This window comes from Sarcophilus harrisii, chromosome 1, assembly GCF_902635505.1.
Source record: "Sarcophilus harrisii chromosome 1, mSarHar1.11, whole genome shotgun sequence".
Taxonomy (NCBI): domain Eukaryota; kingdom Metazoa; phylum Chordata; class Mammalia; order Dasyuromorphia; family Dasyuridae; genus Sarcophilus; species Sarcophilus harrisii.
This window is the reverse complement of record NC_045426.1, coordinates 453,448,727-453,466,529: the sequence shown is the minus strand read 5'-3', so window position 1 is coordinate 453,466,529 and position 17,803 is coordinate 453,448,727. Positions and strand designations below refer to the sequence as shown.

General features: G+C 31.0%; 1 protein-coding gene across 1 annotated transcript in view; it reads right to left on the bottom strand.

Annotated features, from left to right (window-relative positions):
• The window catches only part of ARFGEF1 (ADP ribosylation factor guanine nucleotide exchange factor 1), a 147,325-nt gene that overhangs the window by 46,339 nt on the left and 83,183 nt on the right, over positions 1-17,803 (bottom strand). Inside the window, exons 18-25 of the mRNA XM_031946292.1 lie at positions 11,164-11,335; positions 9,157-9,308; positions 7,870-7,998; positions 7,117-7,275; positions 6,715-6,865; positions 2,753-2,843; positions 515-555; positions 249-418 (exon numbers count right to left, since the gene is read on the bottom strand). Of these exons, the coding sequence (XP_031802152.1) occupies positions 249-418; positions 515-555; positions 2,753-2,843; positions 6,715-6,865; positions 7,117-7,275; positions 7,870-7,998; positions 9,157-9,308; positions 11,164-11,335 (1,065 nt within the window). The remainder of the gene's footprint in view (positions 1-248; positions 419-514; positions 556-2,752; positions 2,844-6,714; positions 6,866-7,116; positions 7,276-7,869; positions 7,999-9,156; positions 9,309-11,163; positions 11,336-17,803) is intronic.

The following is a 17,803-nucleotide window of genomic DNA, read 5'->3' as shown; positions in this document are numbered from 1 at the left end:
TGATCACTTTACTTGTTTTATGCATTAATATAACAACAAAAAAAAATCATTGAGTGACTAAACTTCCAAAAGTGAGTGTTCCCAAACTTTTAGAAGTATATTTTCCTAATACTCAAAGCCTTTCAAACTTAGTAGAATCTCTTAAGTGCTAGTATGCTCTTGCTACTTCCAAGAAATCAGTTCTCTGTGCTACAATGAGGAAGCAGAAGAATTTACAAATGATATAAGTATAACAATTAATCAAATACCTTATTGAAATGATCTCCAATGACTTCCCAAATTCTAGACCATTGTAATCTTATTCTTCCCATGTTATAGTAAGAAATTTCTACTATCTTCTGCAAACTAAACATGCGAGGATGTGTAGTAGAAAGTAATTCATCCATAGATACAGCACAAAGCCAACGGACAAAATCCACTGTAAAACAAATATAGAATGAAATTGTTAACACACTCTTTAATTTTTTAGTCAAAAGGCCAACCTGTAATTGTAACAGTAAATTTACCTACTTACCAATAGCATTTCCATCAAGCCTTGTAGACCCCGTAAATATTCTGGCCAGAGAGCATGAGAGTAGAGAGGAGGAAGAAAAATCCATGATTATTTAAAAAAATTTGTGACTCCCAATTCTTTAAAAAATATACTTTTTTTAGTTTAAGCGGCACATTAGGTATTTGGTAAAGTACTATTTCCATTACTTATGTTGTCTGCAGAAGAAACAACTAAATTTTAGTCATTATTCAATTTCCACTATTTTATATATTCTTTGACACAGTGAAGTACATAATAAGATTATAATGCTGAATAATAGTAATTTAATAAAAATATGACAGATATCTTACATGAAGCTTTAAGAGTTCACAAAATATTAATCAGATAAAACCAATAGAATTCTTTTGTATGAACTAACACAGATAAATTTATCATTTTTCATTTGTTCAGAAGTGCATTAGCTTTTATTCTTGATTTGATAGCCCATAACTATTTTCCTGTACTATATTTGAAGCCTAGAAAAGTCATTAGAATTTAAGGTAATTTCTCATGGATAACATGGTAACAGTCTTAGTACAAACTTATAGAATATGTGACCATAGGTAAGTCTCATTTTCCTCATTATTAACCTAAAAAATAAGAAAATGCCTTGTAAATCTTAAAACATATACAATGAGAATTATGAATAGTTATGGTTAAAATAGATGCATGGGTGAGGGAATCAGATATCTTTAAGATTAAATGATCTATGCATATTTAAAACCAAGTTAGAGTTTCAACACTGTTCACATTAACAACATATTTCAATTAAAAACATTTTTATTAAGTGCACTGGCACTGATTCAAGTACTGTCTGTGTGTTTAAAGATGAAAATTTTCTGCAATTTAATTGGGCAAGTAGTAGGAATAAGAAATGCACACAAAGAACCATGAAACAAGTCAGAATGCTACAAGGACAAAGAAATACACAAAGACTCCAGAAGAATTTGAAGAGAGAGAAAGATTATTGCAAAGAGTATTGATTATAGTACAAGTACTTATTGCAAGAAGTGTCATTTAAGTTAGATCTTAGAGGGATCCTTGGGAAATAAATGTATTCAGGCACTGGATTCTAAAAGTGAACAGTTATTATATAAGAGTAGAAGGCAAAAAATATTCAAAGAATAGGTAATGACCCATACTGGCTCAAATAGAGTGTATAAAAGGGAATAGAATGAAATAAAACTGGAATGACAGGCTACAGCCATATTGTAAATGAGCTTAAATGTTGAGATTTTAATTTGGATTTCAATCTACATGCAATGAGGAATCACTGAATGGTTTAGAAGTAGGAAAATGACAATGTGTAGAAAATATACTTATGCATTATGAAGGCTAATTTAATAAAAGATGCATTGAGAAGGAGGAGACTAATAATTTTTGAGGAAAGAGGCAATAATGTCTTGTGCAGGGGTAGGCAATGGCAGTAATACAGAGGAATAGATAGATAAAAAAAAAAGAATTCAGAAGTAGACTAGACAGGTCTTGGCAAATTACTGGGTGTAGGTAAAGGAAAAGAGTCAAATATGATGTCAAAATTTTGAGTGTGGATAAGTAAGAAGATGGTGGTATCATTCTAAGAAAGAGGTTGTTAGGAAGGACATAATTTGGGCACAAAATGATGAATAGGTTGGGTGTCCACAGCATGTTCATGTAGAGCTATCCAACAGGTAGTTAAGAATGCAGGACTGATATTCAGAGGAGAGGGATCAGTGATGTACATAAAGTTTTACCTAGAGATGAGAATAGAAGTCTTAAGAGTGGATAAAATTGCCAAAAAAAAAAAAAAAAATTAAGGAAAAAAGTGAAGACTAAGAAAAAAGCTTGAAGGACATTAGCCCTAAGGGGACAAGACCAAAAAAAAAAAAAAAAAAAAAAAAATCAGTATAGAAATGTAACATAGTATGTATAGATATAAAAAGTATATCCATAAATAAAAGTGGTCAAAAAATGTATTTTCTTTCAGCTACTTGTACTTTTTTTTTTTTTTTAACTAAAACTTCAATTTAAAATCCATAAATTTACTTGTTTCTGTTCTTCATAATTAGTATATTAGGTTACCAACCATTTCTGTATACAGATAGATGTAAATCTGGAGTACTAAGTTATAAGTAATTCTAGCAGTTCCTCTAAATACCTAAACCTTCTAAAAACACTATTTGCTATTTTAAGTAAGTCAAATAGTAGTGAACCGAAAAGGAAATAAAATGAGTACCTTACCTATCTACAGCAACAACAACACTTTGAGAGCTGGTTTCTCCAATGGATTCCTGAATACTTGCTATCTGCTTCCAGTCCACATTTCCTCCAACTACCATAAAAATAAATTAAGAAGTTAGTTCAGCTTTTTTGGAGGAAATTAGCAAAGACAATTCGGTAGAGGCACATAATTATGACTGATAAATAATTAGGATCAATTTTCCTGATTAAAGAAAAAGGTTTTATGAGCTATTCTTTTTAGCAACATTATTAGTAACATTATCTTAGGGTTGCCAAATATACATGCTGTTGCTATAAATAAAAATTACTTATAGAGATAAAAAAATGACTATTAAAGATAATAAGAATCTAAACATATTAAAACACAAACCCAGTAATCTAATAAAATTAGTCCAAAACTACTCAGTATATAATGTCTATCAACTTTCCTAGAAAACCCAGCATTTACCCAGACTCACAGTTTCAATTATCACCTTTATAAAAATATCCAAATCTACATATCTAATCCTGATTTCCCAGTTCAGTTACAGCCTGTTATTTTCATTTGGGTACTCTATTTTCACTTCAAATTCAAAATACTCAAACTGAATTGATCATCTTCCTTTTAAAATAAAAAGTCAAACTTCCCTTTTTTCATCAATGGTACAAATCTTCTAACTTCTCAAAATCATAATTCTAAAACTCATTCTTGATTTCTCTTCTCTTTCACTTTTTTTAGACTACTAATAAATTTATTTGACATGTTTGCAAAAATGCCTTTCCATTCCTATTATTGCCATCTAGGTCTCTGGATCTATCATTTAACATCTTGAAGTACTCACCTCTCAGTTTTATCCCTGTCTAAATTACCCTGCATTCTTATCGGACAATCTTCTCCATTAGAGAACATATCTAGTACTTTCAACTGATGAGCCTATAGAACAGACTTAAGACTTTTTTCCCCTGACTGTTCCTTTTCACAAGTAGTAAATATTTGATAAGTAACTGATAAATGAATATGCAAATTGATATTTTAAAGATAATTTATTATAACAAGAAAATTAAGAGCACAATCTACAGGAAACAACATATTATCAATCTTTATGCCTGTTGTGATCTCTATGCCCCTAAATATATCTCTTTAAATATAATAGTTTATGAGTATATTCACAAAGCACAGTACATATAGATAGCTTTTCAAACAAAGGATTATAAACATCTGTATCAGTCCCAACCTCAACAGAATAACAAAGATAAAGGAGTTTCTAGAAGGTACTGAAGTGTCTGAATTAGTTTCATCTGACATTATTTTTATCTGCCCAAAACTGACTAAGAACCAGCAGAAGCTTAGAGAACAAACATTTAAACCCCTAGAATATGGGAATTCACTATAAAATTAAATTACAATGAGCAATGGAATACTGGTATCCCTTAAAGAGGGAAGTGAAATTCTGATTAACATAGTACCCAATAGAATGAATGATGAGCAATATATTCCTGTAGGGTCACACAATGAATAAAGAGCTCTGTAGAAGAATAATAGTTGCAGACATATGGCAGGAAATTTATTATACAAAGAGATATTAGGCAAGATGCTAAAAAGACAATCAATAATAGATGTGCTATCAGGACTCTAACTAAAGCAGGAGATCCTCGGTGAGAAATTATCAGCGGTTCAGTTGTCTGTAAAGATGTTAATAACAAACATATAAGAATAAATTCTACTATTTGATAGATCTGAACTTTCATTATTGTTGACCAAAGACAGATTCAAATAAATTACTGTTCATAAGTATACATTAAAGAGTCCGAAACACTTGCCCAGGAGTTGAAGGAATGTTTCAAGAATCTGCATGATGACAAAATATTAAGTCACCACCAGTTTCTAATTTTTCAAGTAACTGATGAAAAATGTGCATATTTATATTTATTAAACTGAAAGAATATAGTTGTGATGGTTTTCCAAAGTAATCTCTAAAATGATTAAGCCACTAGCTCTTTTTCTTTTAAATGTACATATATGGCATGCATAATTTCTTACAATTCAAGATTTAAATTTATAACATATTGTAAACATTTTTTCAGTTCATTTTACTAGGATGGAAGTATAGATCTTGAAACCTAATTTTATTAGGTCAGCAGACATGATCATATGTATGTGTGAGAGGTCAATTATCTTTTCACTTGTTTAATAGGATACCTTGTGCAAAAGTATACTAGAGTAATTTTCATTTAAATGTTCTGTGACCAAATTAATTTTACTTCATTTTTAACTATATTACTAAACATTTTCAAAAGTGTTCTTTTTTATATTACAAAACATAACAAGACATGCATTTTTTAACGCAATCTATACTACATAAAGAGTGCAACTTCTGATACTAAATAGCTGTGAAATGTTAGGTAAGTCAACACCTCTTTAGATCTCAATGCCGATGGATGCAGTTAGATTAAACAATCTTTAACGTTTTTTAAAGATTAAATGAATTATAAGATAAGTATCATAGAATGTGTAATCAGTTGGAAAGAATGAAGACTTGTGAAATGCCCATTTCTATTCCCAGGAAAAGATAAAAATGGGAACTAAAACAAGAGATTGCTTAGTGATTATAGAGAAAACAGCCTTTCTGAGAACACTTCCAGCTCAAAATGTCTTACTGGGTTCAAATAAGTATCTCTATCAAAAAATTGTTGAGCTTTGGTTTTTCTCCCCCTTTATTAACTTTGTATCTCCATTTCTTTACCACCATGTTGATAGTTCAATGCTGATTCTTTCAATCATTTTCTGTTCCCAGAACAACATTTTTACCAGCCTCAAGGCTTCTAATTCAAATGGAAACAGTTCCAGCAAATTGATAAACCACAATGGTTTCATCAGAAAGTGGCCCAGAATCATGAGGTAGTCCCAGAGAAATATGGAAGACCCCTACAGAAATTAGAGGTATAACTTTGTTTCATCTGGACATAGCTCTTCTAAATGACAGTCCCTAATTTTCTTTCTTGTCTCCCAGCAACAAGACCTGATTCTGTAATCTTAATTTCTACATGGTACACTTTGGGAACTAGAGTCAAATGATATAGGTTTAAATCCTGGTTCTGCTCCTCACTACTTATTTGACTTTGAAAAAGTAATTTAATTCCCTAAGCCTTGGTTTCCTCATTTGGGAAATAATTTCTAAGGTGCTTTCAAGTGTCAGGCTCTATCACATCTTTGATTTCTTTCCCACAATATGGCAAAATGAGCCCCACAGGTTCCTCCCAATCATAGTCAAAACTGTCCCAGGAAGGGGATTTTGAAGTCTGTGACTATACTGACCCAATCACTCAGCCATTATAGACAAAAAGCCTATTGCTGGCAGTTCTACAATTAAGCAATCACCTGATCTTTTTGGTATTATTCTGGGTTCTTTTGGGAGGCCAGCTAGATGTAACTTCCCAAGAATTATCCATTGCAAGGCTAACCTTAGATAACGAATGCAGTTTGTTCTCTATCCTTTTGCTGAAACAAACGCAAAATACACTTGGGTTTTCTAGGATTTTTTGGTTTTAGCAAATAGGGACAATTCCTAAGAAATAAAGTTACAATCCAAAATAGTATAAAGTATATATCTCTGTGTAGTATTAAGTAAATTGCCATCACTTAAAACCAATTTTCCTTCAATTTCAGACATGTTTTCTTCTATCCTGGCCACATAATTTCTTGGATTTTCTTTTCTTCCTGACAGGACTCCATATTCTTGTTTAACACAAATTGTCTTTACTTGAGTTTTTTGCTCCCAATATCAACATTTCTCCCTGATATCAAGCCTGGCAAGGATTATCAGAATGATTTGACAGCTGACCAGAAAACCTTTTTAGTTATTCTCATTCATTACACATACAAAACTCATCAGGTAATATTTTTAGGGCTTTAGGAAAATAACTGTTAATGAGAAGATGAAAAACACATTTCAGTTCTATTTTAAAAAACAAAAAATTCTCACCTAGTCCCAGACCCACAAACTCATCTGGAGCCTGATCTTTTGTTCCACTGAAAGAGCCTTCTCTGCCTCGGACAGTGCCAGAAATGTAACGTGGCTTCACTCCAGTCCCTATTAACTGTGCCAGTTCCAGCTGACTGATGCATTTCAGAATCTTAATGATAATAAACAAACAACAAATCAATATCCTGAAAAGAGCTGAAATGAGAGTAGCCATAATTTTTCAAAGGTAAAACTAAGTCCATACTATAAAAAGCTGTAACATTTTTAAAGTATTTCATATTTATTACAAATAAATAAATTCTACTCAAAGTATTTCAACCACATTCACTATTAATGATTTAGCATTAATACATCTCATAAAACAAAAATACATTAATAAACATAACAATGAACTAATTATACCTCATGCCATGAATTTCCCAAATAGTTTCCATCTGTATGAGCCACTGTGATAAGGGTCTTTATTGTGTCAATATTCTTCTGCTTCATTTCAGTAATACCTGAACTCACTGTGAGCAGAGTGAATCTGGCTAGTGCCTGAACATAAGCATCTCTTTCAAGCTTTGAATGAAAGAAAGAAACAGAGAAAGACCATTAATTATTTGAATGGAAAAAAAATAAACAAACCTTATTTCTGGACTAAGTGGATTCAAGTATTTGTGTATAGATAGGTATGTATGCACATATTTGTTTCAAATCATATGTACATATTTGACACAGAAATAAAAGTACAGCTTAAAAAAGACTCAAAGTACCTGCTTATATCACAGGAGAGCTATGTTCATATAAGTTTGAAAACACTATCTAAATGTTAAAATGCCTGACACTTTTAAATAAAATATTCAGTCATCAAACTTAGAAAATAGTCTTTTAAAAATTAATATTCTTTAGGAAAAGAAACTTCCGTCAAGCTTTATCATGACTTTTAAACACATCAAGAAATAAAACAAAAGAAATCACAAAAAAACCCAGAATAAAACAGTGGAAATTTTAATTTAAATTTCATTCAATTGAACGAATTTCATAAAATCTATATTCATTTGCAAAAAAGATATACAAAGAGAAATTTTTGTATTGATATGCTACCTTAATAACATAAATAACATTTTTCAAGCTGACTACAAAAACCAAACATATCAAAATATTCCATGTTACCTGAATGCTAAAAATGCAAGCGATTCTGATTGCACATCGTATTCCCTCCAGACAAAGAGAAGCTACTTCCGTATCATCACAATCTTGTAGGCCTACACTGAATGCTGCCAGAAAAGGTGTCCAGGCCAACTAGAAAAGTTAAAAAATAAAATATGTTCTGAAAATTCAACTTGTATGCGCATCCATATACTTTTTGTTGACAATATACTAATTTTCATGAAAAACTGTAAATATATATATATATAGTTTCTGAGAAACTATAAAATATACTCTGAATACATAAAATGAAACTTTAAAATTTAGAAACTATATTGAGAAAATGAAATTCATGGCAGAATTATGATAGGCTATTTGAGAAAATGAGGGGAGAACTTTTTGAAGTTAATCTGGTCGTAGAAATAGAAGGGCTGAGAAATCTCTTTTCAAGACCAGTAAGTAAAATACTTAGCCATGTTTTAAACATAACAAATGGAAAAAAATTTAACTCAAAATATTAATTTTCCTATGCTCTTTAAGTGATGACTGAGGAAAAAATGGCAAAGGGGGAAGGAGATAACTTAAATCACTTAATAGGAGCCCACAGGAAAGTTTAAAGCATACACTCCAGCTTTAGTTAATAGCAGAAGTTTTTATGTAGGATAAGAACATACTTTCACTTAAGGATAATGATCAAAGTTTTCTGCAATTGCAGGTTTCTGTCAATCATCTATATTTTAAAGTAAATTGCTTTTTCCTACTGAAAAAAATGTTTGAAAAACATATTCCTCCAGTCTAGGAGTTCCTAAATGTGGATGGAAAAACTAATTCTAAAACCCAACTTTCCCAATTACCAACTTATTTACAATGGAAAAAATAATGGTTACTAGTAAACAAAGAAACAGTTTAGAGGAAAAAGTCTGAGGACAGAGTCAGAAATAACAGGTAAAGCTTGGGAGCAAAGAGGATTTAGCGGAAAGGCCAAGGAAAACTGTCTTCCTACACTATAAAAACAAACCAAAAATGCCTTCCTAAACCATGAAAACAAACCAAAAATGCCTTTGAGAAAACAGTATCAAGAGTCTATCCAAGTTGTAGATGGGGAGGGGAAAAAAATGTGTAAGTTAAAGAAACTAAATTCTGAATCACTAATGTCAATCAATCAACTAGCATTTATTGTCTACTAAGCATCAGGTACTATACACTATAACCAACATTTCAAATCTATTCATTATTCCTGACTATTAATCAAAGCATTTTAATTAATTCAAAGTGTATCTTATTACAGAAAAAAATCACTAAAATTCTCACCTTGAACATAGGTCTCACGTGTTCCAAATGAGTTGCGCTGGTAAAAGGTGCTTGAACATGGCTTACTGCTTCCATGAGAGCTTTAGCTGTCTTAGCCATTTGTTCCATTTCCAAATTATACAGAAGCCTCCTCTGTTTTTCACTGGCTACATCTGCAAAAATGATTTTATATATGTATAGTTAATATTGGTAAATTTTAAAAATAGAATTTTCCCCAGTTACTATCTTATTTATAATGTAAACAGTAATGGTTACTAGTAAACAAAATAACAATTTAGAGGAAAAAGTCTGAGGATAGAGTCAGGAACAACAGGTAGAGTTTGAGCGCCAAGAGGATTTAGCTGAAAGGCCAAGGAAAATTGCCTTCCAACACCAAATGTGGTTGCTATTTCTGGAGGAACAAAGAAGTGTATGGTAATGAAGGCATTTCAGAGTCTTTAGATGTTTCATTGTATTACCATGGTCTTCTTGCCTCCAGTTTCTTAGTCTGATACCTTGCTTCTAGGTAATGGTAAAAGGCAGGGGGGAAATCCTAGAATATTATAGAAGAGCCAGAAGGAAAAAAATGAAAAAGTAGAGGCTGAGTGTTTGTATTTGTGTGGAAAACACAGGCTGGAAGAAGAAAAGTTAAGCATGTTATAAATATAGCAGTTGACAATCATCATCCACCTCAAGTAATGGCCAATGAAGTACAATATTTTTCTTTTGCTCACTATCTTCTACTAAAACCAAATTTCTAGCTCTTAAATTGAGAGTCTTAAATTACTTCCCTATTTCCATCACTTTCATTATCTTTCTCTATTTATATTCCCTGGACATTACTGTAATATTACCCCTCATCTTTTGGAAAACACAATAAAAAGTAGCTGGAATATATCTTCTTGACATTTTTATCCAAACACTTTGTTTGTTTTCATTTTTCTTTTCCTTTTTTGGGGGGGAGGGGCTGATGGTGATAGTGGTTGTGTCTCTGAATAGAATTTAAGTACTGATATCAAATAAGCTTTATTTCATCTATAAAACAAAACATAAAATTTTCTAAACATTTCTATTTTCTATCATTTCATATGTTTGCAGAAAAAATATTTTCTAATCCTACTCTGATCCTCTTATAAGTGTTAAAGTAATAAACAGGCAAGTGTGAAATTCCCTCAATATACAATGGAACAATTATAAAAATGTCAATGTGGTGATGATAGTGCATGAAAATCTGTTTTTGGAATCAGTGGCAAGTTTATAACAAAAAACAAACCCAAAAAACAAACAAACAAAAAAGGAAGATAGAGACTGACTCAGATGTAAGGTGTGAAGTTTCAAATGTTTATTCAGTTTTTAGTCTTATGAGAGCATGGAGAGATCAGAATATAAATAACTCTTGCATTTATTACCAGTATGATTTTTTTTAAAGAATTGATCAACAGTTAAGCAAAATTTTGCTGAGAAGAAAATTTCATAGGTAGTAAAGTGAATCCTGTAACCTCTCCTGTTCCAAGTATTTTGCTGAGATGCTCTTGTATCTGGAGCATCTGGAAATCAAGGCATCACTAATCAGTAATTAAGGCAAAGAATGTTTTATCTGGTTAAAAAAATCTGGGAGAATTTAACATATATTTCTAACATATATTGTAACATGTATTGTAACATATTTAACATGTATTGGACTACCTGTCATCTAGGGGATGGGGTGGGGAGAAAGAGGGGAAATTTGGTATAAAGTAGACTCTACAATTCCAAGTGTAACATGTTTATGTAGTCAACTATATTAATAAAGTTTATCTCAACTATTTCTATGTATCAGTTTCCTCCCATACCTAGCAATGCTTTGTCTGATTTGGCCCCAATATGCTGTCATAAAGACTGGCCTCAGGTTCATAAACATTGTTTAATTTACTGTACAATGAAATATTTTGAGATAATTTATTATAAAACAAGAGAGGAATCATGTAGTGTATATAATAAAGAAGCTTTTTCTGCACTGATCAATATTAGAATAATTTAGATACTTACTCTGCTTACTTGACTTTGTAGGAATCGCTAGTTCTTTTGTTTCTTTCATTGATATCTTCTTTCCAGCTATTTCATTATAGATAGCTGAGAGATATTCTTCAGGAAGGTCTTTACTGTCATTGATACCTCTATTCATTTTAATATACTGTTCCTTTGTCATTTTATTCTTTACCTAGACATGAAAAATGTCAAAAACAAGGACAATTAACACAGGAAAATTTCACATATTTTGTAAAGTTCAAATAAAATCAATTGATTCTGAATATTTTTGTAGACATGAAAATGTCCAATCACACATGCCTAACAATGGAAAAAACAAAGAATACTTTGTGTGCACAGATAGAAAGATTAGCAGAGAGATAGATTCACCTATTTATTTATCACTTTATAGTTTATGATGTGTTTTCCTCACAACAGCAAGGCAGATAGCAAAAGTTTTTTCTCCCCCCATTTTATAGATAAGGGAATTGAGGCTTAGGAAAGTAAAATAACTTGCCCTCAGTCACCTGGCTAATGGATATCAGAACCAATACTCAGATTCAGGGCTTCTGATTTCTTCTACTATACTATAACTGTTTAACTAATTGTTAGATGAAATATAAGACAAATTTGATGGTTTGGGAAAAACACATGCTACCCTATAAGTCTGATACTAAGCAATATGCAATATATATATGGGGAGTGGGATAAAGAGAGAATTGAAATGTCCCTTGGAGAAATGTAAGAACTCCATTCAAAATATTTATAAACATTAAGTCAATATCACTTATGAGAAGGATAGAAAATAGCAAAAAAAGCATAATCCTTGCTCCAAAATAACATAAGGAGATTATAAGCACACATGAATGGAAACAAGATGACAATACCTGAAATTTAGGGGATAAGAAAAATATCAAAAAGACAATTAAGTATCATTAGGTGACTTGGGTATGGTATCCTGTGAAATTTTTTTTCTACTTAAAGTTACCTAAGTGAAAAGAATCTAATGCACGTGGATAACGTTTTGGAACCAAAGTTAGATGGCAATAAAATGATAGTCCCATCAATCATCGTTAGGAACCAGTACAACCATAAATCCAGATGATTCCAGTGGGCAATTAATCAAGAGTCCTAGCATAAACTACATAAATTACAGGGAGAAAAATAAAATATGTAATTATCTCTAAAACAAAGAAATTAAAAGATTGGATGCAATTAGAGGCTACCCTAATTTACAACAATAGTGGGAGACACAAAAAAGCAGTAGCAAGGTGTTGTCATCTGGTATGATTTCTTAAACTAAATTTCTCTCGGAATCACTTCTAAAAATCTAAAATTTCTACAAGTCTGACTTTAGTCAGATTACACATTGATAAATTACAGAGGGATGAAAGAAATCTGTGTGAAACTATCAAACAAAATGCAAAATGTCCAAAAAAACCCTAGTAAATGTTTGGACAATGTAAAACAATAGTAAAGGGATACACAACAAAAGAAAATTTCAAGATGTATTTTAGTTTCTTTGATATGATGGCAAATAATCTCTTTGAAAATAAGGCTAAAAATAAATTTACATAAGAGTTCATATGGGATAATCAAGCATTAAAAAACATTTTCCCAAACTTAAAAAGTTAGAAAAATAATAATATTCACAGAACATTTTCAGTTCAAATTCTGTTTTAACATTTGCAAATCAATGATTCTAGAAACTCAGGGAAAAAGGAGAGAGGAGTGCTTTTAACAGTAATTAAGGAAAAAACTATAATATAAACATGTATAATTTAAAATATTACTTTTATTTCACATAGAATAAAGGAAGAGAATAATCTAATATATTTAATTTTGAAAGATGTTCTTACATTGTAATATAAAGAAAATTGATAATATGGGGAAGAGGAAAAAGTCAGAAAGACAACTTGTCCTTAATGTTTTAATGAAAAACTAAACTAAACTAAACAAAAATAATAATCCTATCTGGAAAATATTTAATGGGGTTAAAAGGATTAGGAAGGACCACAATTACTGCTAGAAATTAATAAGTCTAGTGTGAAGTGGTCCTATCATGGAAAAAAGCACATTTTTTTTTTTTGAAATCTCAATTACTTTAAAGAATTGGAAAGACTGATACTGGGGTTAAGAGGAAAGAAAGTAGAAGAGTTAAAGAATAAAAAGAAAAATGACACCTGTAAGCCTTCATTTCTAGATCCCTAGGGAGTCAAAATAAGTTTGTACTCAATGCTCCAACCAAACCAGATTTATTACTTCGATTAAATGAAGACCAAAAATAAAGCTTAACTTAAAAGTTCACCAGTAAGTTTTAACTATATCACATAACATAATAAGTACTCTAACTACAAAGATGTTCAGAGAAAAGGAACATTTGAAAATAAATAACTAAATTGTTAGAATTCATCTAAATGTCAAATCTGAGAAAATTAAGCAAGTGATTTACTACTATGAGTGAAAAATACTTATGTGCAAAATGAAAACCATCACTGCAATGGGGAAGACAAAATATAATACTGTCTATATATAGGATTGGAATGAAAGCCTTTAGAACATCTAAACTCAATTTTAAAAAACTGAAACAATAAAATTAAACTATTTGACAGTTTGTGTAGAAAATACAGAAATATAGCTATAATAAAGTCACATAAGAAATTCACTTGAAAGCCATTTTTAATATCTTTAAAAACAAGTTGGTCAACTTTTCATGACTACTATACTATATATATACATACTACTATACTATACTATTCTTTTCTCAAAAAAAATCATTTTATAAAGTTAGGTCTCTTAATAGTTTTTAACTTTAAATAAAAATGTAGAAAATAATGGGACTTTAATTTTATTATGCATTAATTTCAAACATTTAGCAAAGAGTGCAAAGTTAAAAAAACAACTAATTCTCAAAGATTATGATAGTTCAAGTGATACAAATGGAGACAAAGATAGCAGTCAAAAGTGGTCACTTTGTGTCACTGAGTTTTCTTCTATTTCACTGACAAAAAAACTATCTTACTGAAGAGGGAAAATAGTTTCTACTACAGTGACCTGTACCCTCAATGTTAATTAAGTTCATTTTTATAAAGCACTTCGAAGTTTCAAAGTACTTTGTACATTTTCTGGTAACTTCGAATGTGATTATACATAATAGGTATAAAGAAAAGGAAAGAAAAAAAACAAACAAAACAACCCCAAAGCACACAAAGCTATAAAACCAAAAATCAAGATTAAAAATAACAAAAACTATGTAATCTTTGCCATAAAGGTATTTAAAAAATAAATTTTAACCTATGCATAGATTTCACTAAAAAAGAACAGAAGTAGAAGATCCATTTTAATAGCTCAGCAACATTACTTCAGTAATCAAAAAGATCTACAATCAAAAAGGCAGAAACAACTATTATAAATGCTTATTTGACAGAATGATTAAAGTTAGGAGTATATAAATTCCTCAGAGATCATCTCTATAACATCTCTGAAAAGTTCAGTTTTAACCTAAAAACATTCAGTGACAAGTGACTCCAATCCTTATGAAAAAAAGCTTATTATAAATTTCAACCACTCTAAGTTTTTTCTTCATATTGATCTAAAATCTGCTTTCCTCAAATCTCTAGGCAAAGGGTCCTAATTTGTATCCTGTGGCCTAGTATGTGGGTACCAAAGCCTATATATGTCCAAAGAAGCTTCTGGGAATGCATAAATCTCAAACTTAGGCATTCATGTATATAAGTAAAAGTAAAAGACAATAAATAAACAACAACAACAACCCCCAAAAATATTTATCTCTTTCAGTTTTGAGGTGTATAAGGAAAACTTGATTAAACAAAGAAATGGAAAACATTACTTCTGATAAATGATTTGGAGAAGCTTTGAAAAAGTGAAAAAAAAAAGGAATGGAAAATGTGAAGACGTTACAGATATGAGGCATAATCTTCAAGAGAAAAATCAATGAACATAAAGTATAGGGAGACCTTAGCTTGAAAATCGCTGCTATGCAAATCAAATAGCATTACTTAATAGAATATTACGACAGCCAGGTGATATAATGGAGAGAGCACTGGGTTTGGAGTATTGAAAACATTAAGTTCAGTCCCTCCTCACTGACCCATGGCAAGTTACTGAACTTCTGTCTGCCTCAATTTTCTCATCTGTAAAATGGGGTTTATAATACCGCTTACCTCCCAGTATAATTATTAGGATAAAAATCAGACAATCTGTAAATGACTATATAAATGCTAACTATTATTAGTAGCTATATGTGCCCTTTATTCCATTCTCTTTCATTGTGAAAAATGAATGATTGGTCTAGCCAATATCTAAAATAACTTGAAGGTCTAATAATCTTTTTTTTTTTTTTTGGAAACCAACTACAAAGATTATAATAAATGAGTTTTCTTTTAGTATACATAAGATTCTGATCATATTTCATTGACTGTATTATGTGTAAATGAATGTGTGTATTGTGTGTGTGTGTGTGTGTGTGTGTGTGTACATACACAGATGTAAAACACATGGATATTCTGGGTTTGCTGGTTACGAAATCTAAAAAAGTGCATTTTTTATCCAAATTTTTTTCCAGTGAGAATGATTATTAGTTGGATCTCTTTTTACAAATTTAGATGAAGAAATTTTGAAGTATTTTTTAGAGCTTAGAATGAATAATAAAATGTGATCTAAGACTATCTCTATCAAAAGATTTCTAATTTGATTCCAAGCAGAGTATCTTCCATATTATTGATCAATACCTTCAGTAAGCTTTTATCTTTCTTTATTATGATTAGTTTGATATTGATAGGAAATGCTACAGAAAATCACCTGTAAAAGCTTACTTATTACATTTTCATATATACATTATGAATATACTTGACTACACAAAATTTTTTCTCTTCTGAAATATCTTTAAAATTGATTCCTAGGTATCTTTACATAATTATATCATATATATTATATAAAATATCTTATGTATGCATTTGGTTAGATCTAGCTCCTCTACTTGACTAAATGCCACGTTTTCCAAGTACACTGGGATAATTCACTATCTTTCTATCTGAGGCTGACGTATTTAAATGTAGCAGTTCTACTTTCAGTGATGAGAACATGTATAGAAATGCTGGCAGATCATGTCCAATTTGCTGTTATCTCTATTTTCTGATCCTCTTTTCACCAGTCATATGTCAAGAGAAGCAAATATTAAGTCTTAACTCTTTTGTTACGGGGTCCCAGTCTTAGAGAGGGACAGGTTAATCCCAGTCAAATTCCCTTTACTTCTCACCTCCCAGTTACCTCTCACAAGCTGCCCTGTGGCTATCTGTATATCTTGCTTCCCTCTATCTCTGAAACCATGATCAAGTTAACTATGCCCAGTATCAATATACTTCTGTATAGACTTGCCATCCTAGGAACATAACTTATTATTTTGAAATGACTAGAATACTGGTAATTACGTTTTTTATATCTGTTTGATAAAGTTTATTTCACTTTTTATCATGTTGCTCGTAATGTCCATTATTTTGTGACTCTTCCTGATGAAAAATATTTACAATATTATTAACACAGAACTGCTAGCTAATTGACAAGTTTTTGCTTCTTTCATTTATTAATCAATAAGTTTATCTTCTAATGTGCTTTCTTGGTTATCCTCCATTTTCCACATATTTTTGCACTGAAGTAACTGTATTAAATTACATGTTGCTTTAATTGTGGGAATATTGTCAAATCTATTACCTACAATTGCTGATGCATAAGCAGAAATTATCTTTCTATAGATTTATTTGTTTAGAGTCAGCATGAGCACCGCAAGATATGACCAAAAAATATCCCATGAAATGATGCTTTTTGTTGCAATATATTGAATAAAACAAACTCTGCCAACTCCTTCACTTGCCTCTCAAAGAAGAACCTGGGAGGCATTCTTCCATTTAGCTACAACTTATTTATGTTCTCTGGCTCCATTTATAGTGACAATGTCCATATGGACGGGTTTCAGTATCTCCAGGAGCATATCAACTCACTAGAAACAGGACAAAGACCACACATCAAAGAATATCAAAGTAATGTTTATCTAGGACTTTAAAACTGTACAATTCTTCATTATTCTTTTTATACAAGAGAACCTTACGTAAACTAAAGGTATTTTGACATCTGTCATGGTCTTTTCTACCACTCTATCACTATTGCTGCTGAAAAAGAAGATAGCTATAGCAGACTGAAGGTCATTTTATAATTTTTTTCCCTACTGCCATGGATAAAAACTTCATGAGCCAGTGGCCAGCCATCTGATGATGAAGGGCTCCAGAATGAGGCTGGCTCTTAGAGAATAAGGGCATTCTATCACAGGAAAGACTGAAAAACATTTAGAGCTTCATAGAATCTTTTGGAATTTGTGTTTGGCTGGTATAATCTTTGAAAACCCCAAATCACTTCCACTGTAATGAAACACTGTAATAAAACTTTTCAAAGGATAGAAGAAATGTTTGTCACAAAAGTCATTTCACCAGAAGGTTCACATTATATCAAAGAATTCAGATCAAATCTTCAAAAAACAAAAACATTTTTCAAGAACTTCAATGTTTATATGAACTAGAAAATTTTACTCAGGGAGAAAAAGCATGGGAAATGTGATGAGTTTGGCAAAGGATTCATTCAAAGCCCAATG